The sequence below is a fragment of the Gavialis gangeticus genome, unplaced genomic scaffold (genome assembly GCF_001723915.1).
Source record: "Gavialis gangeticus isolate Ggan-Ray unplaced genomic scaffold, GavGan_comp1, whole genome shotgun sequence".
Classification (NCBI taxonomy): Eukaryota; Metazoa; Chordata; order Crocodylia; family Gavialidae; genus Gavialis; species Gavialis gangeticus.
Genome location: NW_017729005.1, coordinates 11,673,278 through 11,700,322, shown reverse-complemented (window position 1 = coordinate 11,700,322; position 27,045 = coordinate 11,673,278). Strand labels below are relative to the sequence as shown.

Sequence of the window (27,045 nt, the reverse complement as noted above, 5' to 3'; positions counted from 1 at the left end):
CCTTCATTTAGCAACATGGTGTTTGGATGGATGTTGGACTCAGTCTGTGTTCAGTGCAAGTTTGGTCTATTGTGTTGAGTATCAAGAAGGTCTCCATGGCTTGGGACAGAAATTACGCATAAACTGGTATAAGTGATCAGAAACTGGTTCAAATCTGTAACACAACAGAAGTTCAGTATATATAAACTGCTTTCAAAATGGCCAAAACTGGTTTGAGATAAACCTGGGTGGATATAGTATCAGACTTAATTGATTTAGGTTAAATCAGTTTATTGAATTTCTGTCCCAAATCCCCTCCAGATTCAAGTTAACTAAGTCCCCCAACATTGCAGGATGCTTTTTCACTCCCACACAAACCTTCCCACACAGGATGAGCAGGCTAGACTTGACCCAAACTGTTTGCTCCAGCAGAGCAGGAAGGCATACTCTAGCACCCCCTGGCTTCTGGCCTGGGGTGCTGCAGGCATGTGGCTGCATTTGCACAATCAGAAATGAATGCCCATTCACGTGTTTATTGGGTCAATCTACACAGCTTAGACTAACCTGCAAAGATTGAATCGACTCAGCCTTAGGCTTTCTGAATGTCTGTACTTGGCCTGTAAGAAAAGCATACATGTCCAGTAAAGTGTGGTGCTATCAATGTCATACGTGCTTCCTACAGTCACCAGACAATAGTGGACTATAGGCTCTCTCTAAAACTTGTGCAGCTCTCTCTTAATTCTCGGAGACAGCACTTGGCATTGGTTTGTGCCTTTTCCCCTCTCCTAGAGATACCTTCACATTTTTCTTATAACTAAGCGTGATGCAGTTTCTTAAAAGTCTTCCATATCTTCTCACCAATAATCAGACCAATGCCATTGTTGGGTCTTGACTTACAAGAAGCATTCATTTAAGCTCACATGCTGGTCTCGCATGCATTTCTATACTTTCCATGAAGATGGCCTTATTATGGCCATAACAACAGTTGAAAAAGAGGTTGGATTAAAAACTCTTGTATCAACCCTTCTTTGTTCTTAGAATAGTCTGAACTTCATATTAATCAAGTAATTCATTGCTTGTTTTCTTTCCCAAATCTCACTACTGTGAACTGAATTTTTCAGATATCAGAATGGTCTTGCCCTTTCACTTGCATAGGACAAAGACCTTCAAATGATCTCCTACACTGTTTGTTGACTTTCCTGAGGGAATGAGAGGAGATGCCATTTCAGGGAGATGTCCTGGATGTATCCAACTTCACTCTTGGTTGACTCAGATACCAAAGCCAGCAAATGTGAGAGCACATTCTACCAAAGCCCAAGGCTTCAGTTCACTTCAAAATGTGTCCATCTGCAAGACCATGACAGAATTCCATGTGCATCTCAACACATGATTTTCACTAGTATAGGCAACTCTCTTTTTGGTTTTATCTTTAGTGAAGGCAGACCTCCTTACCCACTTAACTATTAAGCTGTTGGTAGGCATCTCCCACTGTTATATGTACAAGGACTAACAGTTGGAGAGTAAAGAAGAGTTACTTATCAGTACAGTAACTGAAGTTGCCACTGCCCCTGTTTTTACCTGCCCTGTTACCCCTCCGCTTCAGATTCCTGTGCTTGGGGTAAGGAAGGAACTGGAATGGTGGTTGGTTCCCCTGTTGACTTGACACATGCCAGATCAACACTCGGGATCCCAATCTTGTGATGTTAGACAGGAGGGTGCGATGCAAAATTATATACACACACACAAACTACACAAACGCCATTATGAGTTCACACACACATAAACACACACTTTCGTGGCTGTGTGTTAACACTAGGGGGCATTTGGGTAACTTGGTGCTTGGGGATACTCAGAGTCAAGTGGCCCCTGGGGTTACTTGAGGTCAATGTGCCCCAGGGTTACTTAGAATCACTCAGTGCCCTGGGGTTACTTGAGGGTCACTGGGTGCTGGGGTGGAAGCGAGGGAAAAAGCCAAGGTTTTGGAGGTGGCAGAGAGCGAGAGAGATGGACTGAAGCTCAAAGGGCAGAGAGCAGAGGTTGGAGCAGGGCCAGGAGGTCAGTAAGACAAAAGCCCAACTCAGGGTTCCAAAATACGAGTTTTATTAAACATACTACATAGCCCCATGAAGTCATTGGCTCTCTCTCTCTCTCTCTCTCTCTCTCTCTCTCTCTCTCTCTCTCTCTCTCTCTCTCACACACACACACACACACACACACACACACACTGGTCGTAGGAGAGGAAAGGCTTAATGGGGGGATTTGAGGTCCAGGTATGTAGAGACAGAGTTCAGGTCCCTTGCTTGGGGGAAGAAGGTGGGTGATAGTTATCTATCCCAGGCTCAGAGTTGATTCTTGATAGCCAGTTGGGGTCTTCTCCAGCAAGGTGTTGTCCAGAGGGGGGTTGCCAGCAGGCCTTCTGGGTGGATAGGTGGCATGGCATAGTGCTGGTCCAGATGGAGAGGGCATCCCAAAGAGATCACACTCTACCACCCCTTTTATAGGGGTGGGCTACCTGTGTCTACCATGGGAAGGACATGTCCAGTCAAGGACAGTTCTGCTCATATGCATACATGCAGATCCAGGTGTCCTCATTGTCTGGTGGGACACAATGGTGGGGTTACTGGTTTCTGTAGGTTCTTTATCTTTCAAATGCTGGGTTTTGTCTTTGTTCCTGGGTGAGTCAATGCAAAGCAATGGTCCAGTCACTGAGCTGATTGTTCAGTAGAGGCCTGCTACCATTATACCTCAAGCACCCTCATTCATTCAGGAACTAATTTACATGAGACTGGTTAGACATGAGTCACAGTTACAACATGCTATACAATAGGTTATACCTGGGTAAAGGACACAAGATGGAGGTTTGACATACAAAATGGAAATTTGATATTACTTGACATTACTTTACAGACGCAGGCCTAAATCACATAAATTCAATATAAAACCGTAAAAATCAATACAACCATAACAGAACACTATTTACAATATAGCAGGGGCTTGTTATTATAAGGGAGTATAAGACCTTATCTTGGTTTACCTAGTACTACTTTTAATCACTGATAAGGGATAGAGAGGGCAGAGAGAAAGTCAGAAATGGTTAGGGGAAGGGGAGGGAATGTATTTAAAAAAAAAAAAAAAAGAAAAGAAAAACTGGGGGTTTTGCTACATCCCAGTGCCTTTATAACTCTGGCACAGTGCACAAAGATAGCTTGACTCATATTTGCACCCAGTCAGGCTGGAAAAAAAAAGTCTGTGGTCCTATGGGAATGGAATCCCTGCCATGAATCAACCCAGAGGTGTAACTGGCCAGGTGCAGTCCTCCCTCCCCCTTCATCCTGTACCATCTTTGCAGGACTATGGCTCTGGAGGCTCTGGCAGCAAAGAAGCAACAGTTGGAGTTCTCTGCTGCTGAAGGGAGATGTCACCTCTTTTGCAATGGATGCTCATGTTGAGAGGCCAAAAACTCCTGTTTTCCGTGGAAAAAAGGAAGGATGACATCAGCTCCCCCTCTACTACTGTACTGCTGTTTGACAGAACTACATTTCTCAGGATGCCCTTCCCTTACTCAGGCTCCTGCACTGCTGCTGGAGTTGAAGCCCGAAGATTGCAGAAGGGTGAGGTATCCACCTTCTTAGGCGGTGTCCAGGGATCATGTCCTGCTTGCCCACCTATCCCTATGCTACAGGAACAACACAGTACATCTGGAAGGACTACTGTTCCTGTACTTGTCTATCAAAATGGAAAGAAATATGGAGATTTAAATAATCAGACACTTGTTTAGTATTTCTGCTGTCTGCTCTTTCCATTTCATAGAGCTTGGACTGTGAAACCGAACTGCTGAGTTTATGGTCACTTTCCTTTGGTGGTGGTTTTTCTGATACTTAACCATAAGTCCAGTGTTGTTATGTGTGTGCTGGTTCTGCTGTAGAGATGAGAGGCTAATGAGAAAGAGACTCTTTTCTTTGTTCCAGGGTCTTGAGACCATTTCCGTTCATTTTGGGTGTCATTTTACAAAACCTAAATGTGCCTGAAGCTGGTTGGCTGTTCAAAAATTTTGAAAATTTTATCGTGTTTGATGGTGCAGTCATGTCTCTTCTTACAAAAATGCTAGTTTAGTGTTGTTTTTCCCCTCTTGGAGCTTCCAACTGAGTTTGAATTAAACCTTATTTACCACATAACAACCCTCCTGGTTCCTGATAGATTTATACTACTAGAAACCATTGGAAATGTCTCAGCCTTCAGCTGGTGTTTACAGCCTCACTGCTCAACATCACTTACATCAGAAATAATTGGCAACACAGCCTGTGTCCTCTAATCATCCCTACCTCGTCTCTGCTGCTTCTGCCATGCTATATCTGCCTTGGTGTTAAAGTGTTTGTGCACATGAAGGAAGGAACAAAGTCCTGCAGTAAGACACTTAAAGGCCATAAAATGTCACAATGCCAGATAAACTGAGGGTTAAAAAAAAAGATGATTAATAGTGCAGAAAATTTATTGGAAAATGATAGGCAGTTAATACCACTTTTGCATGCAACAACTTTGCACAACATTTCTATGTGATTTTAAATGTCATGTAAATGTATAAATTCCATTCAAATGTAACCTTTATTATGAGAGCATCAATAACAGGAAAATTTAATTAAAGGATAAAAGGCTCACTAGAAACACAACTTTTTTTTTTCTTATGGAGAATTGGTAATGAAGTAAATGAATTCTGTGAAGGATTTCATTTCAGATATCAACTGACAAGTACAAAGAAAGCCTTGCCTACCAAATGTATTTTAATGAATGTCCCTCCCCTTTGAACAACTTCTCCCATCCCTCTGTAGTCCTGAGTTAATTATTATTCCATGTGCCTTCATTAGAATATATAAAAGCAGCAGCTGGACCTTTGAAATCCTCTCCAGTTTGTTTAATCCAAATAATTTACACTGGGATTTGCCACACTGCCACAGTCTATTACACCCAAGACCACAGCCAATGAATAACAGCTCCGTCAATTGCCCTGCCTAGCAAATTACCAACATGCGCAGAGGAACCCAATATCATTATTGGCATTACAGAATACTACAGACAAAGTAATAGCAGCCTATGTTTCACTTGTTTTGTGCTTCCCCAGTGAAACTAGGCCATGGTGTCCTTCAAGTCATAATAAGAACCACTATTGAGAGGATTGTCAATCCAAATAACAGAAGAAATGAGGCTTGACAGTTCAGAAAATTGGGGATAAATACAGCAGCAGAACCAATTACTGTAAAAGGGCTTATTTTTCTCCATATTCAGTTTGAAATGACTAGAATGACCCAGGCCAAAGCTGTTGTTTAATTTCAACATGTATCATGATTTTCTTTTTCTTTGCCTGCATCTACATTCTTGCTGTGGCTCCAGTGTTTTGAAAACAAGAAAGATAGTTTCATTTAGCACCTTTGCCTTTTCCGAAATAAATAGCTGGATTGAAGCCATAAGTAAAGGCATGTTCTGACATGACATGTTGCACTGTAGACTGTAAGACTAGCCCTCACTTCTGTCAGTTGCCTTTGTTGTGCATGTGGAACAGTTCTAAGAATTCTTTAGGCTTTTCCATTTGCTTGTACACTTCATTCATTTGATGTCCAGAATACCAGTTAAGAGTGCATGCTATTAAATTTCCTTCCAAACTATTTAAGGATCCGTGTTGATTCCTTGCATGCCATTTGACTTACACTGCACTCTTCACTGCATAGTATGGGAGTTGAGAGAGAATTCACTCTTTCTAGATGTGAAAAGTTAAGTAACTGTTCAAGGGCTGTAGGATGCTAATGCTCTTATATGTGGGTGGGGAAAGAGTTTACTAGCTAGGGCTGTAATCAATTCTTGGAGTTCAAAAAACTTCTTAGTATTTAGGTGGAGTAAGTCCTTCAAGTAGCCAAGAGAAAAACACGTCCATTGCATTGTTATTTGCCCCACCAGAGATTAGAATAATACTTTATTTTATAATGTCATGTTTCACAGTAGACATAACCACTCTTAAGGCTCTTCTTGTTTTGGCCAATGCTAGTACCTTGCTAACTAGAGTATATTTGCAACTTTTTGCAGGTGTTGAGTCTATTCTTTATTGAACATGATTACATAGGGTTTGTCCCTGGAGTTTCCTTCAGTCCTCTCTCGCAACCAGTTTCTTCTTTGGCTTGCCCAGGTGTTCAAAAAAGGGAAGCTGCAGTCACACCTTCACTTCTACATATTCGGCACTTTTTCAGTTCCTGCTGCTCCAAAATACTTCATCTCCTCCTGCTGATCAACAGTACACTCTCCCACTTCAGCAATAACTATGAAGACTTCATCAAATTTGCTAATTAAGGGTCTGCCCCATTTTTTTCAGGTTGTGTGGGGTGCAGAGCTTCTAGGAATCTAGGAGTTTAAACATGTCTTTCAGGAAAGCCTGTTTTACCCAGAGTCCTTTGAAGCCTGTCCTCAGGGTAGTGAAGTCAGAACAATTTCTACGAAGCCAAGACCTTCACGTGTCTTCCCTTTATGATTATGCTCTTCCAGCTTAAAAGAGATTCCCAGACCTGTGTCCATAGAGCCCTCAGAAAAGGGGTTTCATAACCTTTTGAAAAGTAGTCATAACTATAGATGAGCTGTTTCAGGCTCCCCTTCATAGCTAGAGAACCTAGAACCCAGTTAGAATACAGGACCTCATTCATCAAGGATGTCTTTGTCATGTCAGTCTGCTACAATGATCTCTTCCACTCTCCCTGAAACTGATTTACCTGAAGGCTCGATTCGACATCCAGGCTAGTTTCTCCTGAGAGGGCAGGATTGCCTACTGGAGACTGGAAAAAACAATCTGAGCTCCTTGGCAGCTTCCGTGAGGCGAATCCAATAGGTAGACTCTAAACACAGGCTTTCCAGTATTTTTTGGTTAGACAGGGGTTCTACACACAAAAGGACCAGAAGTGGTAGCTTAATAGTTCTTACTCCTGTTTCCTGCACATTAACTATGGAGAATACAAGTCTACAAGGGCAAAAGAGATCACTGGGAAAACAGGGAGGCACAAGGCCCTTTCATACCTGAAAAAAGACTGTGCTAGAATATCTGTAACAAAGCTAGTCATGCTGCACTTGGAAGGGTACCATAAAGGACAAACCTATTGTCATGCAGATGTTAGGGTCAAGTAGTACTGTCATGACAAGTTGGCTTGATGTGGGGAGTTTCTAGGCTCCAGAACTCCTAAGGCAAGGGTTTCCACCCTGCAGCTCATGTGCCACAAATGGCACAGGCAGCCAATAGGCATCACGGTGGCAGAGTAGGCAGGGAGCAGAAAACAGAGCAGCAGATTGTGCTAGGGAAGGGGATTGGAGTGGAGCTCTGCAGGGAGGGAGTGGGAGTTAGTTTGTGGTACACCTGCCAAAAAAGGTTGGCTCCCACTGCCACAAGATTTGTCTGTATGCTCACATCAGTCTCTTGATCTTCTTCAAAGCCAATACACCCTACCGAGATTTTGAATACAAGTCTGTGGGCCTGTCTTTTCTAGAAGATCAAATGAGAGCTGTCTGCAGCTCCTTTTAAATTTGTCTATCAAACCTGAGGGCTTTGCACATATATATGTAATAGGCACCAGCTGTATTGCTAAAGCAAAAATGCTTTTCTGTTATTGGGTTCCTCAGACTTCTGGGCATAGATGTTGAGTTGTACCCCTGAAAACTCCCATTTTCTGTTGGAATCAGATTCTGCAGAAGTTGCATAAGAAAGAACCACTTTAATTCTGGTCACCTGGAATTGGTCTTGGTCCCATGAAGAAGGGGTGAGTTACTGAAATCTTGTGAAACCTGGGGAACCCGATTCAGCTCACAGAATTTCAGATGAGTGTCCTGAATAGTTTTAGTGGTACAGAACAGAGTAAAGCTACATGTACATACAGTTCTTGCAGGAGGTTAAAATTACTGGTAATGTCAGAGACTTACAGCAGGTTAAATTAATTTCAAATTTAAAAATGCAAGATAAGAAGAATTGCATACAGATGTGCATGTGTGGTTTAGCTCGCCTAATGACCTGTCTCTGACACTGGTTAGTACCAGTGCATCAGAAAATGATGCAAGAAACTTCCCATGACACTAAATTTCTCTTCCCATATTAGCATTAACTGTCACACCTCTATGATATTGTTATCCATAGAAGCATCTGGGACCTTTTATAAAACTTAGTTTTTTGGCTTAGGTGGCAATGATTCCTGTGGCAATGAGTTTAGTGTGTTTTAATAATGTGTAGAAATTTCTCCTCGTCGATTTTTGCGTTTTCCACCTTTTAATTTCATTTAATCACTTCCCCATTTATTTACATTTTAGAAGTCAAGGAGTGGTAGAACGTGCAGCCTAGAGAGACTACAGGGAATGTCAAGCTCTTTATAAAATGTAAGGCATTCAGGCCTGACTTCCTGAGGTGCTGAACAGATGGCGATCCCATTGACTTCAATCTGGATGAATGCTCCCTACTTCTGGTGAAACTATAAGGCCTTATTACGCCCTTCCGTCTGAAGTGCCTTTGCAACTGGATGAGTCTATAAGAGCACTGACATATCAAATGAAAACTCAGATGCTCCTGAATCTGAGGAGGGGTTGGCAGTGCCTGTAGGTATTCCTCTAACCCTAGTGGCCGACTTGCACCAAGTGGCATAGGCAGCTACAATGTGTGGCAGGTGAGTCTTGGGCTCTCAGTAAAAGGCAGGCGCCAGAATGGCAGCAGGGCAGGGGCAGAATGCTGCTGTGAGAGGTGTTAAGTGTCACCACCAAGAGCCTGCACAACCCTCTTCTGCTCCTGTGGCTGTTGCTGAATTCAGGGCTCTGAATCCTTGCCCACTATATAAAACAACAGCAGTTGCAGGGCCAGAAAAGAGTTAAACTGGCTCTTGGTGGTGACATCTTCTCTTGTAGTGGTGTTCTGCTCCGTGCAGCTGCAGCCCGAGGCTCAAATATTCCCTCTGCCCTCCATCTTGGGACCCCAGAGCACAAGCTCTAGAGTCTAGAGGGAAAGGATCAGTGACACTTGGGAAGAAGAGGGGGGTCAGGTTAACTTGTGGCACATCCACCCAAAAGGTTGGCGGTCACTGATTGTTCTATACCAGGGGTAGGCAACATGTGAAGATACTGGATCTGGCCTGCAGCAACTGCAGAAATCAGCAAGCTGCAGCCACAGCAGCAGAGGAAGCATCTCCAGGGGTGTATCACCTATCACATTCAGTTTATTCTCGCTGCTGCAGCAAAGAGGCATCCTCAGGTCCTAGCACCTGATTTTATTTATCTATTCCCCTTGCAGAATCTCCTGAACACTGGGGAGTGCAGGAATGCAGCCCACGTTGGGGACAGCATCACAAGCAGCAGCCCATGGTGGTACAAGGTTACAGGGAATATAAGAACAGTAAGAAGTGAACAGGGAAGGACTGTTCACCTGCTATGTGCAATCTTCACTCATCAGAGCATGGTATCTACTTCATGTCTTGCTTGAGGCTGAGTCAGTGACTTATTTTGGAGCATAGTTTTTTTTATCTTCTGGTCTGGTTCTTTGGAAAATATTACAAGAAAGAGATGTACCTTATGGCAGCATTTGAGGTAGAACACGAGGGCCTGATTAAGATTAACACAGATATAAATGCAGGTGAAATCAATGCAAACTTTCAAGAATTGTAGAGAAAATGTACATCTGCTTTAAATGCTAAAACTGTGTTCAACTATATCGTATAGAAAGAGATTACTTGTAACAGAGAACTCAATAACGCTCATGAAGTTTCTTTTTTGGATCATGTTTGGATCATGTTCCATTATATTGTGTTGACTATGTTATAAACATTAAAAGAGGGTATATCCTTTTTATATTCAGTTGTGGAACATAACATTTTTTGGAACTTGCCCATAGTAGGTCAAAATATGTAACTTGTCCTTCTAATGAGTCTGAGACACCAAAAAAAAATCAAATATAAAAGTATTAATATAGTCTTTTTTTTCCCCCAGGTGTTCAGCTGCAACAGAGAACAGATGCAAAACTTAAATCATGTGAAGAAAACACTTTTTTTTTGTGAGAGTTTGCCAAGAAAGATGTTACCAGAACACTGCAGTGCAGATGGTGCATTATCAGCTAACGGTGAGTTATCTTGGGTGTGGAATACACTTGCAATGTTGAGATCTCATACCTTAGAAGTCAGTCTTCTGAAGTTGCCATTTAGCAACTTATAATATCCAAGGCCCTGGTGTAGTTTCCTATCCGAGTACCTGCAGGAAGGGAACCCAGGGCACCAATGCCTGCTCCGATGTGTGCTAAAGCTCATCAAACGGGCTTTAGTTAAAGTGCCCTGGCTGCTGTATTGAAGTGCAAGACATTGAATACATAAGATGCTGCGCGCTCTTTAATTGAAGCAGCTCCTAACAGCTGCTCTTATTAAAGGGCCCCCTCCCCCCTCCCACCCTAGAGCATGTGTAAAGGCACCCCCAGTTAGTCATGAACCATATACTACATGAGCCAAATATTTCTCCTGTCTGAGGTCAAAGCTTTCTAGACCCAGTCCTGACTCAATGTGATAAAAGCACAGCAAAGTTATTCCTGTGAGTTACCGAGTACTCTTCAAATAGGCACTTTCATCAGCACAGAAGAGATTCAGCATGTGTCCAGGCTGGTTCTGTTATTGCCATGGGCCTGATGTGCATTTTTAAAGTCTGGTAACCTGGGGACTATCAGAGCTGCAAAGTAATATTTTGTAGCCTGCAAACAGAAGTCAGATTTATCCCAAGGGCAAAATGTTTTATTCTGGAACAGAGTGCAATCATACAAATGTCTATGCCCATTGTCCCAGGATAAATACTAAAAAAAATTCCTGGATAAGAGGTAGGTAACAGCTTATCCTGAGTTATTGCAAAGTATGTTTCTACAGTTATTGCATTGTTGAATAAATGGCAATAAATGGATTCAGCTGCTCACTACAACCTGATTAGGGTGATGTGTGTATGCATTGATTTCAGAGTATTTTTCTTGTGGGATAATCGCAGGCTTAATTTATCCAGGGAAAAATACAACATTCATTTGTCCTAGCCATACATATGTCACAGAGCCTAGTAGTCTAGTATTCTGCCAGTTATACTAACTCTTATGGTCTACTGGTTGCTAAAATCACATGGGAAAGCCTGCTTATAATGGTGCTTAGTTGGCTGATCCGTGCAATTGTTTTCAAGGATTTGTTTTGGATCACTGATCAGAGATACGTGATCCTTGCTTTCTTTTTGATTCTGTCCTGCTTTATATAAACTTTCCTGACGCTTGCCAGTTTTCATTTATTTCATAACTATATTCTGGTTCTTGTTGCTAGATCTGGCTAATTTGCAAAGGTAATAAAAGCAAATAGAAGGCTTTTAAAATTTCAGTGGGAAAATTCATATAAAAATAAAAAGTTTCATCTTAGTAGGGTCTTCAAAACATATTATGGACAACATATTCTACCTCCCTACAGTAGTAGATGGATCTTTAGAAAGAAGGATGCAGTGCTGACAAACTGCTCCTGTCAGGTGGAGACATGTGGATGGAAAAGGCTAGTTTCCTATGTAACAGCAAGATTCCTAGCCTTGCAAACAGTGTCATTTCTTCATCCAGGGAAATTTCAACTTACTTTTTAATAAATATGACAAAATGTTAAGTATTGGCATGTCACAGTCTTGATGAAATGATGTCTGTGGTATCAGCCCTTTCTTAATATTTTGGTGATTTAGAAATTAAATATGCTTAGAGATCAGTACAAACCCAAATCTCAATAACTCTGATATTTAGGATTTGAAATGTGGATCTGAATCATGGGCCTGAATCCCTTAGATTTTTTGGTTCTAAAGGAAAAACTTCCGAAGTGGAAGAAGTGTCGAGGTTGCTATAGCCCGCAACCACCGTGCTGAGAATGTAAAAATTCTTATTTGCTGCTACACAGCAGAGGCAACGAGTACACAAGATTACAATACTGACATCATCAGTACGTGGAAACCCAGAACTTATTTGCCACAGCTCAATCTATTTGGTTTGGCTCATATTTTAAAACCTGTACTAATGAGCCAATTAGTAACATCTGACTATGAGCAGCACACAACAATGGGGAAAAAAAGCTTCAGAATGTAGTGCACTTTGCAAAACAACATCCTGTGAAATCTTTTTTGAGTGAACATTCAAAGGACCAAAAAAATTGGCTGTATTCTAGAGACAGTTTAATTCCAATGCTGTGTAATGTATTTAATCCATATCACCCTTATGGGTGGGGTGCTTGGGATTGCTTCGTGCATTTACCCAGTTACACAGCATATTTTATCTGTAGATCCTAAAGTGCTTTACAAAGGAAATAAAATCATCTCCATTTTGCTGATGGAGGAGCCAAGGCATAAAGGGGTAGAGAGGTTAAGTGAATAACAAAATGGCAAAGTCAGAAACAAATTGCAGCTTCCAGCATAAGACGATATATCTCTGAGACCATCCTGTCTCCTCTTCTAGAATCCTGGTGACTAACAACTATGATTGCCCCAAAAATGTCCTACCACTGTATGCAACAAAGAAACTACTCTGCCTACCCAAAAGCCCCTTTGCACATCCATACTTAAGCTCTAAAAACCTGCTCAGCTCCCAGGATAAACTTAAGTTTCACCCAGAGAGAAGGTTTTTATGAACGGAGCCTTCCGAGAGCACAGCTCCTCCTGACCTATCAGTGATTTTCTCACTGCAGCTCAATGGCACCTCTGCCAATTGTAAACCTCATGAAACTCTGCTTCTCTTTCACCTCATTACATCATTTTGCCTCCTATCCTTTCTTTTGCCAAGCACTTGGACTGGAGAAATCTGGGAAGGGAAGTGCTGTCTGTGATGACATCAGCCCTTGATGGGATCCCTCAGGCCTGCTGTCTTGGCTCTTCTGTTCTCCTGACAGCGCTGTCCAGTGCATTACTCCACCATGGATCCTCATGACACTACAGCTTTATTGCCTCAGGAAGCCAAGGTATTAGGAGCGAGGGAGCCCCAAGCTCTTATACGTTGGTGTAGAGGAAATAGGCTATCTTTAGCTCCAGGCTCCCTGTAGCACCCCTACTTCTCCGCACAAAATCTTCTGCCCACCCACAATCTCCTCTAGTGTACCTCTGTTGTTGCTGCTGTTCCCATGTGTCTTTGAGGTTACCCAGTGGCTTTGAATGCTATCTCTCCTCCTGACCTTCTGTCCTCTTTTCATTTCCGGTTTCCTGCTGTACCCCTGGTGCCCCTCTTTTCTGTTTAGTTTCTCTCCTTAACTATCTGGGGAGCAGAGTCAATGAGCAGAAAGAGAAGTTTACTGCTGTCTGGAAACAGAAATCAGCAGCAGAACTTGACAGTTGTGTCACCTTCTCCTTGCTGAGAATAATTGACTATACTTACGTTATGGCTTAAGGTTTTTTTGCAGTTTGGAAATTTTCAAATTTGTTGCACTAGAATACATTTGAAAAATGTATGAGAAGAGCTGGGATTTGAAAGATCTGTTGGTCTTTTATCTCCAGGAAGTTGTTGGGGGGGGCTGTGGAGGGGGAAGGATTGAACAAATGTGTAATTTTTAAACAAAATTGCTAAATACTTTACCTAGCACATTCAGTAGCTTCAGAATAAGTAAGTGTGATAAATGTGGAGAAATATGATGAAATTCTACTGACTGAAGTCAATAGAAGAGCTCCATTGACTTCTTCAGTACTAGGTTTTCACTCAAACTATAAAATTCAGTGAATGATTTCAGTCTTACTTTAATGTTAAATCTCAAGAAGGCCATATCTGTGGAGCAGCAAGGATAACTTCACATGATTGACTACTGCATGCATGCATGCTCCCTCTCTTTCTCTCTCCACCAGTGGTTCTCAACCTGTGGCCTGTGGGCTACAGCCCATGTGACATCCTGCATTACTGTCAAATAACAGATACAAAACATTTTTTAACTGGAAGTAAGTTGTGTGGATAACACATAACACCAGTGAGAGCTGCAAATGTGGCACACTATGACAAATAGGTGAAGACCCACTGCTCTACACATACGCATATATAATCTTATGAGTGTAAATATTTACCCTTATACTTTTACCCTTTTGAAAGTGTATCACTGAATGTTTTATGCTGGACTTTAATTTACTTATGACATAAAACTGACTACAGTTTGGATGACAGATGGCCATGCTATACTTAGGTAATTTAGGGGTGGCCATCAAACACACAGCAATTCCTGCAGGCAGCAAGGAAAAATGTGTACTATTGATAGAACAACATTCGTGCACCAAAACAGGGAATTCATACAAAGGGAAAGAAAGTTTCTAAACTGGGAGAATGGAGAATTGGTTCTTCACGAACTGTTCCTTTTGATTAAGAGACCACAGATGTCATTTTCAGCCATCTAGAAATCAGTTCCATTTTTCATGCTGACAGTTTTGAATCATCTCTCCGGTACTTCAACTTTAAAACAGGAAAAATTAATACGGCAGCCAGCCATGAGATTTAAAAAAACCATACATATACAGCAAGAAGCACTTTGTACTTTCTTAGGCAGCAGGGTTTTGAGATTTTAAGGGGTACCCCATCATTGCATTGAAAATTGCAACACATGTATTTGAGAGTTGATGGACAAAAAAAGAGAGAAGTTAGAAGCATAAGGAAAGGAGGAGAAAACTGAAATCCCAGTTCTACTGAAGTCCCTGGGCTTATGCCACTGACTCAGTGAAGCTAGGATTTCAAATGTAGAGCTGAACTCTGAACTCCACTTCTGCAATCCAAATGTTGTAAAAGGACTAAAAAATGAGTTGATTTTTACAGTTAAGTCTTCCTTTTGGGCAGGAGAATCCCTGAATTGTACAATTCCTGAATTTGCTCTTCTATCATCCTTCTTTCAGCCCAACGTGCAGACAACATGTCAAAGGCACAGCACACCCCCATTGACTCCATCAATTGTTGAGGCACCTCTATACCATGAAACGGCCGCTGGTTGTCTCCAGGATTATGGCGCCATAAATGTACTCTTTGTACTGCTTACCCTTCTCAGCTGTCCTCGATGATTACTGAGAACAGCTGGAGACTGAGATCACAGTTTAGATGAACACCTAATTTGGGCAGGTCTAGTCATATCTTTCAGTTCTTTTACTGAGCAAAATACAGTCAACATTTAAATGACAAATCATGTCTTTGTGACCTTTTTCTCAGTGCAGTAGTGTTTTCTTTTTGGATGATACTATATTTGACCTATGCCTCTACAAATATCCTAATTTGCTTACTATTGTTTGCCAGGGCTGAGCAAAAGAAGAAAGTCAGTTCACTGAAGAACAATAATATTTTTGGGACCATTTATCACAATTCAAATGTATATAAGCAATTCATGCATTTAATGGTACATGAAAGAAAAACTGCTAAAAACAGTGTGTAAATTTAAAGCAAACTATAATTTGATTTTTTTTTTTCCTTGTATTGTATACTTGGAAAACAGCCACCAGTGTCTTGCTTTAGGACCTGAAAATAAACAGTGTTAAGGATAACAGCAATTAAATTAAGTTGCATCAGGGATGAAAGGACTCTTTGATGAGAAGATACAATTCAGGAAATATGGATTAACAAATTGGGTCTTTGCTTAACAATCATAGAGTCAGAGAGAAGTAGGGATAGAAAGGACCCCAGAAAGTCACCTAGTCAAACTCCCCTGCTAAAGCAGAATCATGCCTGACTAAACCATCTGTCAAGTGTTTGTCTAGCCTGTTAAAAATTTCCAAGGATAGAGATTTCATAACCACTCTGGATAACCTGTTCCAACACTTAGCCACTTAACAATAAGAAAGTTCTTCCTAATATCCAACCTAAATCTCCTCTGCTGCAGTGTGAGACTATTACTCCTAGTGTCGTTTCCCATGGCCACAGAGAATCATTCGTCCCTATCCTCTTTATAACTACCCTTCAGATATTTGAAAATCATTATCAAACCTCCCTTAGTCTTCTCTTCTCCAACCTAAATAATCTTAGTTCTTTCAGCCTTTCCTCATGAGCCATCTTTTCCAGACATCTAATAATTTTTGTTGCCCTTTCCTGGATTCTTTCCAAACTGCCAGCATCTTTCTTGAAGTGTGGCACCCAAAACTGGACACAGTACTCCACAGGAGGCCTCACCAGTGCCAAATGGAGTGGAAGGATTACTTCCTTTAATTTGCAAGCAATGTTACAATTAATACAATCCAGTGTGCTTTGGTGCTTTTTTGCAACAAGATCACACTGTTGGTTTATTCAGCCTAAGGTCCATTGTAACCTTGAGGTCCTCCTCGGCAATCCTGCAGGTTCACCAATCATTCCCCAGTCTGTGTGTGCATGCAACTGGTTTAGCCTAAGAGCAGGATCTTGCACTTGCTAAAATTAATTTAGCTGATTTTTAGACCATTTAACAAGGTCATTCTGAATCCTAGCTCTACCCTCTAGAGTGCCTTGCAACTACTAATTTGGTGTTGTCTGCAATATTAAGCAATACCAGATCCAGGATGGACCCCTGGGGAACACCACTTGATTCTTCTATCCAACTGAACATCAACCATTGATTACTCCTGTACATGATAATTTACTGTACTTTCATCTAGTCTGCATATTCTTAACTAACTAATGAGAACATCATGGGAAATGGTGTCAAAAGCTATTATAGCAACCACTGCTCTACCCTCATTCACACAGCCTGACACCTTCTCATAAAATGAAATGAAGTTGGTCAGGCATGACTTGCCCTAGATGAATCCATGCTTGTTGTTCCTGCTCACCTTGTTCTCCTCTAGGTGCTTAAAAATAGATTTGTTGATGACTTGCTTCATGATCTTTCCTGATATGAAGGTCAGACTGACTGGTCTATAATTCCCCGTATTTTCCTTATTCCCCGTCTTAAAGATGTGTACTATGTTTGCCTTTTTCCAGTCATGCAGGACCTCACCCAACTTCCACGTGTTGTCAATGGCTCCAACATTACCTCAGCCAACTCCTTCAGTACTCAAGGATGTATCCTGTCCAGCCCTGCTGACTTGAAACCTTCCAGCTTCTCTAAAGTAATCCATAACAGGTTATTCCACTATTCTAGGCTACTTATCTCCTCTCCTATCTTTGCTGCCAATTCGACTTGGCATCTGGTAGCTGGTCTTACTCATGATGACTGAACAATAACATCTGCTGTTATGATTTCAGAAGTCTGTACTTCATTCTTCTGAATGCAATATGCATGCTTCTTGTAGATTTCCAAGTCCATGTGATCTTTTGATGCATCTTCTCAATTATAAGCCATTTTAAGGCATTATAGTACATACAGAACAGGACTATGTATGAATAATGTATAAAAAGAAACTTTCCTTCAAGGAATGAATCCAAAAAACTTTTGTTAAATGGTTAAACATGTTACATAAACAAATATTGTATTTAATTGTACTTTTTCATTTTATTTAAGCACATCACAATGGAGTGATTACTTTTTTATGACTTACTCTTTTTGTTCTTCTCTTTCTCGCGCTCTCTTTTTTTTGAGGACAAATTTTATTGGTATTGGATAACTATAGGGTGTACATTGACTTATGATTTATTGTTTCATGGGCACTTGAACTGAAAGCATTGTCACCAAGTTAAAACTCCCCATGATCCACTTCAACTCATGCATTACACCTCTTCTGGTGGTTAATTCAACAGACTTTGCAGGCTCAGGGCCTTGCTTTGGTAGCTAAAAAAAACTGTGGTGTAAATATGGCTTAAAAATAAAAAACAGTATTTCTCAATAAAAACCTCTCCCTGCTGAAAAAATGCATGTTAGTTTTTGTATGAATATACATCATTTTCTAATTTATTGTACTGCATGATATACTTCACATTATTGTCAAATCAGAAGCAGTAAGAGAAGAAACTTAGCTGGTATAGCTATTTTACATTGAGAATATTAGCCACTGTACCTTTACCTAAAGTAACAGCAATAAGGTTTTTACAAACCTGCTAGCTGAGTTATTGCCTACTCTGTAAGGAAGAAAATACTTAAAAATCAAAAACTAAAAAACGTTAAAATTTTAGTTAAAAGCTTTACTTGTCTGGGAGTAATATCATAAAACTTTTTTTAATGTAAGCACTTCACTTCACAAAATGAAAAATTATTTACAACATTTTACTCGCAGTTTGGTCACTTTTACATTATGTATACACGTTTGCAGAAGTTCTTAGGCAGGAATAAGTATGTATCTTCTGACACAGACTATCAGACAGATTGCACATTTTTCCTTTTATGCAATGGCTCTCCTACAGTGCACTGAGTAGTCAGTTAGCACTGTCTGATTACATTCTCTTTTTTATTATGGCTCAACAATAAAAAAACAACAAAATACCACTTCAAAACCAAATACTTCTGAGTGTCTGAATTACACATTCTGTAAAAGCTGTGGATTTATATTATTGACCCTGATTTTCATAAATTAGGTGTACAATTACATATCTGGTTAGCACAAGCATGTAATGAATTGTGCATTAAAAAAAATCAAGGATTTGCACACCTAACTGTTTGAAAATCAAGGCACCGTGTCAACTTCTAACCTGTGAACCCACCTTCACCTAAGTTACGGCTCATTTTCCTTAAGAAAAAGCAGTTTTCTTTAGGGAACTACAATGAACTTTTCAGCACACTGTTACTGAGTTATGACATCTTTTATACATATACAGTAAATTTTGGCCAGCAGTATAATTTCTGTGTTAAACAATGTCATTGCCTTCACCCGCAGAATTGCTACGTACATTCACAGTTTCAATAGATTGTAATTAGCTTCTCCAGTTGTGCTTTAAAAATTCCAAATATTTTTTTCAAGAGTACAAGTGCAAAGCAGATGCCTGTGCAGCTACAATTGGTCACAGAGTTATAAACTCCATAATTATGAGCAGAATGTTCTCTCAGTCTCCAGTTTCATCACCTGCTTTCTCAGGTATGACCTCCAAGCTTCGACGGGGCTTTGAGATTTCTGTGTTTTCAGTGCCTCGTTTATTAAGTCCACATGAAAGTGCTGCATAATGGATTTGCTTCAAGTTCTCCAATGCCTCATTTTTAGCATATTTGAGAAGATCAGCTTGTCCCTGCAAGAACAAATGCGGTTAAAGTATCCAATCAAGAAGATTCCTTGCAGTTCCAATTTTGTTGTACAATTGTTGTGTGCTTTAAGATCAAACCCAGATTACTTTGTGTTAGCAAGAAGCTATGCCATTTATTTGCTCCGGAGCCAACTAACTAAATAAACAAAAGAACAAGAACCTTCTCTAGTCAACAGTTTGAAACAAAGGAATTTGAGCTATAGTTTAACCCTTGCTATTTTTAAAATTTGTGCACTCAGAAAATTGTAATAATGATTGACTTATTTCACACAGCAGTTGGGATCATGTGTGAGGGGAGGTCTGGGATCATGTGATGTGTGTATGTGCGTGCATGTGGGAGGAGGTTGAGGTTTTCCAGGTCACTTCACTTCATTCCATACTCTATTTACATGCAGGAATCCACAAGATGAACAAGGGCCCATGTTACGGTGTGTTGTCTTTCTTGAAAATCTGTATGTAGAAGACTTGAAGGGGGGCTGCTGCAGAGGCAAAGGAGATGGTGCTATATTTGCACTCATGTATGAATACATAGGATGATGCAGGCAAGCTTGGTCACTGTCTGGATAAACCAGATTGGCAGGCTACCTACTAAAGAATGTTACAGTATTTGCATTTTACAGCTGATGTAGTGTTGGGAATCTATGTAATCAAAATGCACTAAATTACTTCTCTTTGAAGCACACAAATGGGAGACCTGAAAAAAGAATTAAAAGGGGGGGGGGGTGAACAAACCCCCAAAACCCACCCTCCTTGAAACTGGCAACATCAGTTCAGACTATGGGGAGAATAAGCAACTGGGAAGGTTCAGCCAGACACCCCCCCCTGCCCCCCACTGAAACATGATGACCAGAAAAGTGAATAAAAACCATTCCAACTGAATAAATGAGTCATATTAAGAGTACATCTGTTTCTAGCACAAGTTTCATTTAGTGCATTAATTAGAATTGTTTTTAGAACTTGAATCAAGCTGTTTATATTATTATATGTGGGGTTAACTCTGCTTATTAAGGTTGTCAGACTTATAAGACCTTTTTCATTTGTTTATAACTTTGTCAAATTTTAACATTTGCACTGGGATTTCCCATACTGATTCCATGTAATCTTTTGGAAAATTTTAGCCAAAGTAGTTTGTCCATTTCTGAGAACAAGGCTAAGAAAAAAACATTGTTTCCCCATCTTAAATATAAATAAACCAAATACTTTGGGATGGGATGCATATTTTAACATGTGCTCTGGGGCCACTTTAATTAAAGCAGCTCCAAGAGTTGCTCTACTGTGTCCCATGTCTCAGCAACCCCGCATTTCAAAATGGTGGTGGGGGCACTTTAACTAAAGTTCACCCAATGAGCTTTAGCTAAAGTGCCCCCACCACCATTCTGAAGCACAGGGATGCTGAGATACAACACGTGGAGGCTGCTGGAGTGCGCTAACTAGCATGCTCCAACCAACTCGATTAATCGAGTCTGCTCTGACATGCTGTTATTACAGTGCATTGGAGCAGCCTCTGCACATATCTACAGGCACCCAAATGAGACTAAGAAGTCCTCAGTTTCTTAATGCACTATATGCTTCTGATTAACAAAACAAATTACTACTATATGCAAGTAGGAACATAAATACACTGACACTGGGCCATTCATTCTACTTGGAGAGAGATATACACCATACTCTGAAAATCTAAGATTCAAGGCCAATATATAATACATACTTAAAGCACCCACAGTGTCCCATGTCTCAGTGTCCCTACATTTCAAAATGGTGGTGGGGGCACTTTAACTAAAGCTCATCGAATGATACTTTACAGAAAAGTATACAAGACACCTTTCTATGCTATGCCTATGTATATGCTAGCTTAGCTTTCACTCATTTCTTGACTGCATAAAATAGCAGAGCCTTTTTTGTTGTTGTTGCAAAAAGCTTAGGGATACCACAACAGGTCAGATCATTTTTAACACTATAGCTTCCTACGTGAAACTTATTCTCCTATATGCAAACCTAAAAAAATGAAGCAGGTCTACCATATTCAATGTAAGATGGAGGAAAATGAGGAAACAAAGCAGCTTTTCTATCCCAGCAGGAATCTGCCTCTGAGAGACTACAAATTCCTGGAGCAGTTCCAAAACCAAATCTAAAAGGCAGTGTAGGGGTCTATGGCATTAGTTTTACCAGACTTTTTCTTTTGAAGATCCAAATCTGGGTTAGGTCATAATTTAAATAAACTGAGCTCTGATCCTAGTCTCCACTGGAAAACAGTCCACATAACAAAGGCATACTTAGAACCAACAAGATGGTAGTAGTCAAAAAAATTCACTGATGTCTACTTTGTGTTTAACACTTGTTCATGCTTTATCAGATGAATTCAGTACAGGACAGTTATGTTAGGCCAGGGGTTCTCAACCTTTTTAGATACAAGACACCTTTCTGTAAATGCTAGCTTAGCTTTCACTCATTTCTTGACTACATAAATTAGCAGAGGTTTTTTTGTTGTAATTGTTGCAAAAAGCTCAGGCAGACGACAACGGGTCAGACTGTTTTTAACACTATTGCTTCCTATTTGAAATATCTGGGTTTGTCTTATGAATCACATGTAGGTGTTTGTACACCTAATATCAAGGGCACCTTTAAAGGATTCTCACAACACCTCAGTGTGCTGCATTGTGCAGGTTGAGAATCACTGTGTTAGGCAGCCGTATGCTGACTCTTTAAATATACCACACAACAACACTGATAATCATTCATAAACTGTTTAAACAAGATAAGCAAAATCCACAACAGGATGTGAGTTAATATGCAGAGCCAATTACATTTCTTTTATGTATTTATATTCTCATTGACCTGAATCGTACTTTGGAAAAGCAAGTTCAGCAGCATGGAAAGCATTAGTTTGCTTTGATGATTTCAAGTAAGAGGTGCACCACTGTTTGATGTCTGAGTTTGTAAAAATAATTTAAAAAGGGGGAAATGCTCTTTTCCACCCCAACTCTGGAAAACTAGATTAATGGTTTTGATTCAGTGTGACACAAGAACAAGCAGACTGTTTCAGTATTTCTACATTTTCTTTACTATGTAGTGGGTACTTAATAGGGGTGTGCGAAGCAGGCCCTATTCCATTCAGATTCGATGCTGATTTGGCGAATCAGTGATTCAGACATAAACACATCTTTAAAAGTTTTTTCTACATACCTTGAGGTAGCAGGCATGGCTTGTGATCGCTGCGATGCTGGGGCGGATAGTGTCCCACAGGAGAGCAGGGGGACCCTCCACATGCGTGGCAGAGAACCCAGAAGTGGATCGGTCCACTTCTGTGTCTGCTGGGGAGTGTGCTGGGGGCCCCTGCTGCGCCCCCCTGGCTCAGCGACTGGTCACAGGGGGACTCCGGGTGCCCCCTGGGTGCCCTCCCCCCCAAACCCAGGAGGCACCAGGCACTGAGCTGAGCTCCCCAGCAGACCCAAAAGTGGACTGGAAGTGCTTCTGGTCCACTTCCAGGTCTGCTGCCAAGTGCAATGGGGAGCCCCTCATGCTTCTGTGGGACACTCTATGTGCCCCAGCATTGCAGCATTTACGAGCCCCTGCTAGCTAGTGGTATGTACAAAAAACATTTAAAGGCGTCTATGTCTGAATCTCTGAATCGATTCGGAGGGTTCCTATTCGATTTGGAGAGATTAAAGGCTTCTCTGATTTGATTCGGATTTGGAGATTTGGCCCAAATTGCGCCGAATCTCCACTGAATCAAATCAAGGATCAAAGCTTCACACAGTCCTAGTACTTAATCATATTTTTGTCACAGATTTCACAGTACAATGCAACTGTTATCTTTACTACTGTATATTTGATGTAACTTGACAAAAGGAAAATTGAAGGGCTGACGCAGTGAGTTTTTGTGCTACATTTTGAATTTTTCTTATCCTAAGCAGAAATAAGATTTCACCTTTGGCAATATTTGGGCACATACAAAAATACCCCAGACAAAACGCTACAATCCAGTGCGGTGCCTTTATTTGTTGTTTTCTGTTTGTCAGGGGACAGTGCTGGGCCACTGAATTGGCTGGCTAACACCTAGGACTCACTGATACATATGCTAATGTGCAACAACTTTTCTCACCCACAATAGGGATGGTACTGCCATCTCAATACAATATAATTTATCTCAAGTTTTTAATAGTGGTTAAATGCATACCTATCTTTTTCTGGTGAATGTTCTTCCTTTTCTTCTTTCCTTTTGTCAATGGGCTGGGTAGGATTCTATTAATTCTCCTTTGTGCATCTAACTGGTAGGTTTCTGGCTGCTTTAGTGGCATTTTTGGCCCTTATAGATTGAAATTCTGATACCTCTGCACTATGTGTACAGAAGTGTGCATATACAGACTGAGCATGTTCAGTAACTGATGACTGAGGAAAAAACGTCATGAAAATGTAGCTTTCGGAAATCCAAGACTATGGTGGGAATGTATCTGAGTGGTTAGAGCGCTTACTCAGAAAGTGGGAGAGCTGCCTGCCCTTGAGTCCTACTGAAATAACAGGGAGTCGAGACTCAGCACCACAAAGAACCAGCCCCTAATTGTAAAAATGCTGAAATTCAAAGTTATCATTCCCAAACTATGGTTTAAAACAGTGGTTCTCAAACTTTTTAGCCTCGAGGCCCTCCTCTATAACTTTGCTGAATTTTAGCTATGAGGAGGATGATCTGTGCTTGAAAAGGTAGGGAACCCCCTAGACAATCTGTCTGTTAAGCCAGGGCCTATTGGAAAAGTTCTGGAATTCCTAAATCAGCCTCTGACAAACTTGCACTAATTTTTACCATACATAGCTTGAATGCCTTCAACACATAGTGCGAAAATGTCTCATTTATACATGGAACCTTATTTTTTCCCCAGTGCAAAGATGAGATATTTAAATACATAAACATAGTAACAGCTGCTCTTGGGCTCTTTTCTCCCTGTATTCCATGGTAAATCTATTTGCCACATGTCCTTGCTCCCTCACTACTTCAGTGCAGCAGCAGTGGCAAATTCTAGAGGAGGCTACCAGGCTCCTCCTCCTCTTCCTCTGGACAGGAGAGACTTCTTCAGGTAGCTGTATACTCTGAGTCTCCACAATGTTGCCCCATGAGTCTTTCACTATCCCAGATTGCTTCAAGAATATCAGGAAGATCTGTGTCCAGTGTGACAATCAATCACAGTGATAGGAGGTTTGTAGAAGCCAGTCTGTGCAAACACGGTCTTAACACCCTTCAGCTGTTATTTTATCATCATGGATTGCAGCTCTTTAGAGCAAGGCTTTTAGTATTTGTTTGGAAAATACAAGCACTACTACAGTCTGAATAATAAAAAATCATTAATATAAATGTGGCAAGTCAGCTGTGCAGATGGAGAAAACTTAATCCAACAGAATGGATTCAAGGATCAACTATTGGGACTTTCAGATTGGAAACTTTGCTTATGGTAGTTAACTTTAAAATGTTGCCAAAATATGCAATAAAGAGCGTGTGGCACAAGCATTAACTTCTATTGAGAGCAATTATATTAAACTAAGGATGAATTTAGGCACTATTTGCAAATTAGAAAGGAAGTAAAGCTTTGGGAATGGCGGTTTTAACATGCATGCAATTAACAGCATCAACTGCTTCTATGGGAACTTTTTAATAAAAATATTGTCAAACATATTTTTCCTATTTTATCAAATTTTCCATTACATCAACTGTAGTCTAGTTGTCTCAATTAAAAAAAGATCAATATCTATGACTTGAGGGTGAAATGCAGCCTTGATTTGTTTAGAAAATGTATCAGCTTAATGGTATGTTCCTAGGCTTTCACTGTGAAGGACCAGAGACCAACTCTCAGGGGTTTTAGCCTCCAGTTGTCTTCCAACCAACATGACTTTGCTTTATTGTAAAAGATTATGGTTTTTGAGAAACAAGCTGATTTTAAATAGCCAGGAAGAACCGCAGGGAAAACCCATCAGAAAAACCCAACAATTTTTATTATTTCTAATTCCTTCCTTATGTGCTTTTAAAATTTTTCCTTTCCAGACTGATTTTTATTTTAGGGCTCTGAGGTTTTCATTCCCATAGACTAGACCAGTGGTCTCTGAAGTGGGGTGCGTGCCCCCCAGGGAGTACGCAAGACAATCCATTGGGTGCAGGAAGAACATATTAGAACTTCTATTTATATGTCTATTTATATAAATATACATATATTGGGGGTGCGTGCTCAAATTTTTTACTGATAGGGGTGCGCGATCAAAAAAGTTGGGAGACCACTGGACTAGACAACCTTTCCCTTAAAATAAACCGGAGAAATTAACTGGGAGTCTTAATATAATAAGCTGAAACTTTTTTCCCCCAGTTCTTAGTTGAGAGGAGGGTGGGAGAGCTGATGCTTTATATATTGTTAACTCTCTTTTTTTTAACATATTGAACTTGGGTCTGTCAAGCAAGTGGGATGAATATGCTTACCCCTCAGCTGAGAAACATGTAATATTTCCTCTTAAGATATTCTTAAACATCAGAGAAGAAAAAGAGAAGTTCCTTACCAGAAACAGGATTTATATAAGATGTGTTGAGCATAGGCACATTTCACTGGGTGTGTGCACAATGGGTCTCAAGCCCTTTGAGCTTGAGACTATTTTGCCTTAGCATGATCCAGATGGTGTGCATGAACCCCACCTCTTCCTGTGGTTTGTATTATGGGCATAAAAGGGCTGTCTGCTTTTCCATGCCTCATTTCCTCTCAGCTGCCATGTCCCAGTATAGTAGTGTTGGTGGCACGATGTAGCTGTGATGACCAGGGAACATGCGAGAAGCATGGGGGTTTTTTACTTGTATTGAACCAAATGTGAAACTGGGAGAGATGTTAGTTACAGCCTAAGCTAAATACCAGATAAAACAATGACTTTTGTGTAAATCCATTAGGTAAATGAAAATGGTCATTTAAAGCAGGGGAAGAGGTTGTAAGCCTTGAGCAAAGAGAAGCTAGCAGAAGTAGCTAGAAACCAAGTAAGGAGCAGTAATTAAATATGAGAATAAGACTGTTCAAAGAGACAGAGCATTATTATGATATGTGAAGTCCAGAGAAGTTAGCAGAGGGAGGCAAGTAAATTGTAATGAGCCATAAAACCACTGTTCATGGTTTTTCCTGATCAGTACAGTTAACCCTTCAGTAAAAGGACTGTGAGGTAATATGGAGTGATGGTGCTATTAAAAAGCACTCTCCTGCTGGGGACTGGGTGTTTCATTTTTCTGAGAGAGTTTATTCTGAGGTTTAGCTGTTAATTACTTTCACCCTCAGTTTCCATGAGGGCATTTAGTGCATTGGCTGATATATCAGGATCAGTGCTAGGCATGAATAGGATCCATGGATTCTGATAGTTTCACTGTGGGGTGTGGCAACTGTGTTGACTGGTTTTGCTTCTGCTGTTCCACTTAGTGTTTGTTGATCAGCAGCAAGTTTCTTTCTGACGATGAGTTTGGTGAGTTTGGGAGGTTGTTTAAAAGCCTCGCACAGAAAAGGGAGGGAGGGGGAAAGATTTCTCTCCAGGTCTGGTCTTCAAGTATACACTCTAATTGTCTGATGATCCTTCTTATACCTTCTAGTGTGGGATGGTATGTGACAATGGGGGTAGGAGGGTAGCCAGGGGGGGTTTCTTTTTGTATTGTTTGTCCAAGATTTTTTTTAGATGTCATAGTTTCATAGTAGGTAGGGTCGGAAGGGACCTGGGCAGATCATCCAGTCCAACCCCCTGTCATGGGCGGGAAAGGATGCTGGGGTCAAATGACCCCACCTAGGTGGCTGTCTAGCCTCCTTTTGAAGACCCCCAGGGTAGGGGTGAGCATCACTTCCCTTGGAAGTTGGTTCCAGATCCTAGCCACCCTGACTATGAAGTAGTGCCTCCTGATATCTAGCTTGAATCTACTCTCGGTCAACTTATGGCCATTATTCCTTGTTACTCCCAGTAATGCT

The 27,045-nt window shown here is 40.8% G+C and overlaps 1 protein-coding gene and 1 long non-coding RNA gene across 3 annotated transcripts in view; one reads left to right on the top strand and one right to left on the bottom strand.

Annotated features, from left to right (window-relative positions):
• Positions 1-7,356: 7,356 nt before the first annotated feature.
• LOC109291615 lies at positions 7,357-13,182 on the top strand. Its single transcript, XR_002095908.1, has 4 exons — positions 7,357-7,760; positions 8,302-9,433; positions 9,961-10,090; positions 12,788-13,182. It is a non-coding gene; the product is annotated as an uncharacterized LOC109291615 (long non-coding RNA).
• Positions 13,183-17,409: 4,227 nt separating this feature from the next.
• The window catches only part of PLCL2 (phospholipase C like 2), a 253,391-nt gene continuing 243,755 nt past the window's right edge, over positions 17,410-27,045 (bottom strand). For both annotated transcript variants that reach the window (XM_019508677.1, XM_019508676.1), the window contains exon 6: positions 17,410-19,072. In XM_019508677.1, the coding sequence (XP_019364222.1) occupies positions 18,893-19,072 (180 nt within the window). In that variant the 3' untranslated portion in view covers positions 17,410-18,892. The remainder of the gene's footprint in view (positions 19,073-27,045) is intronic.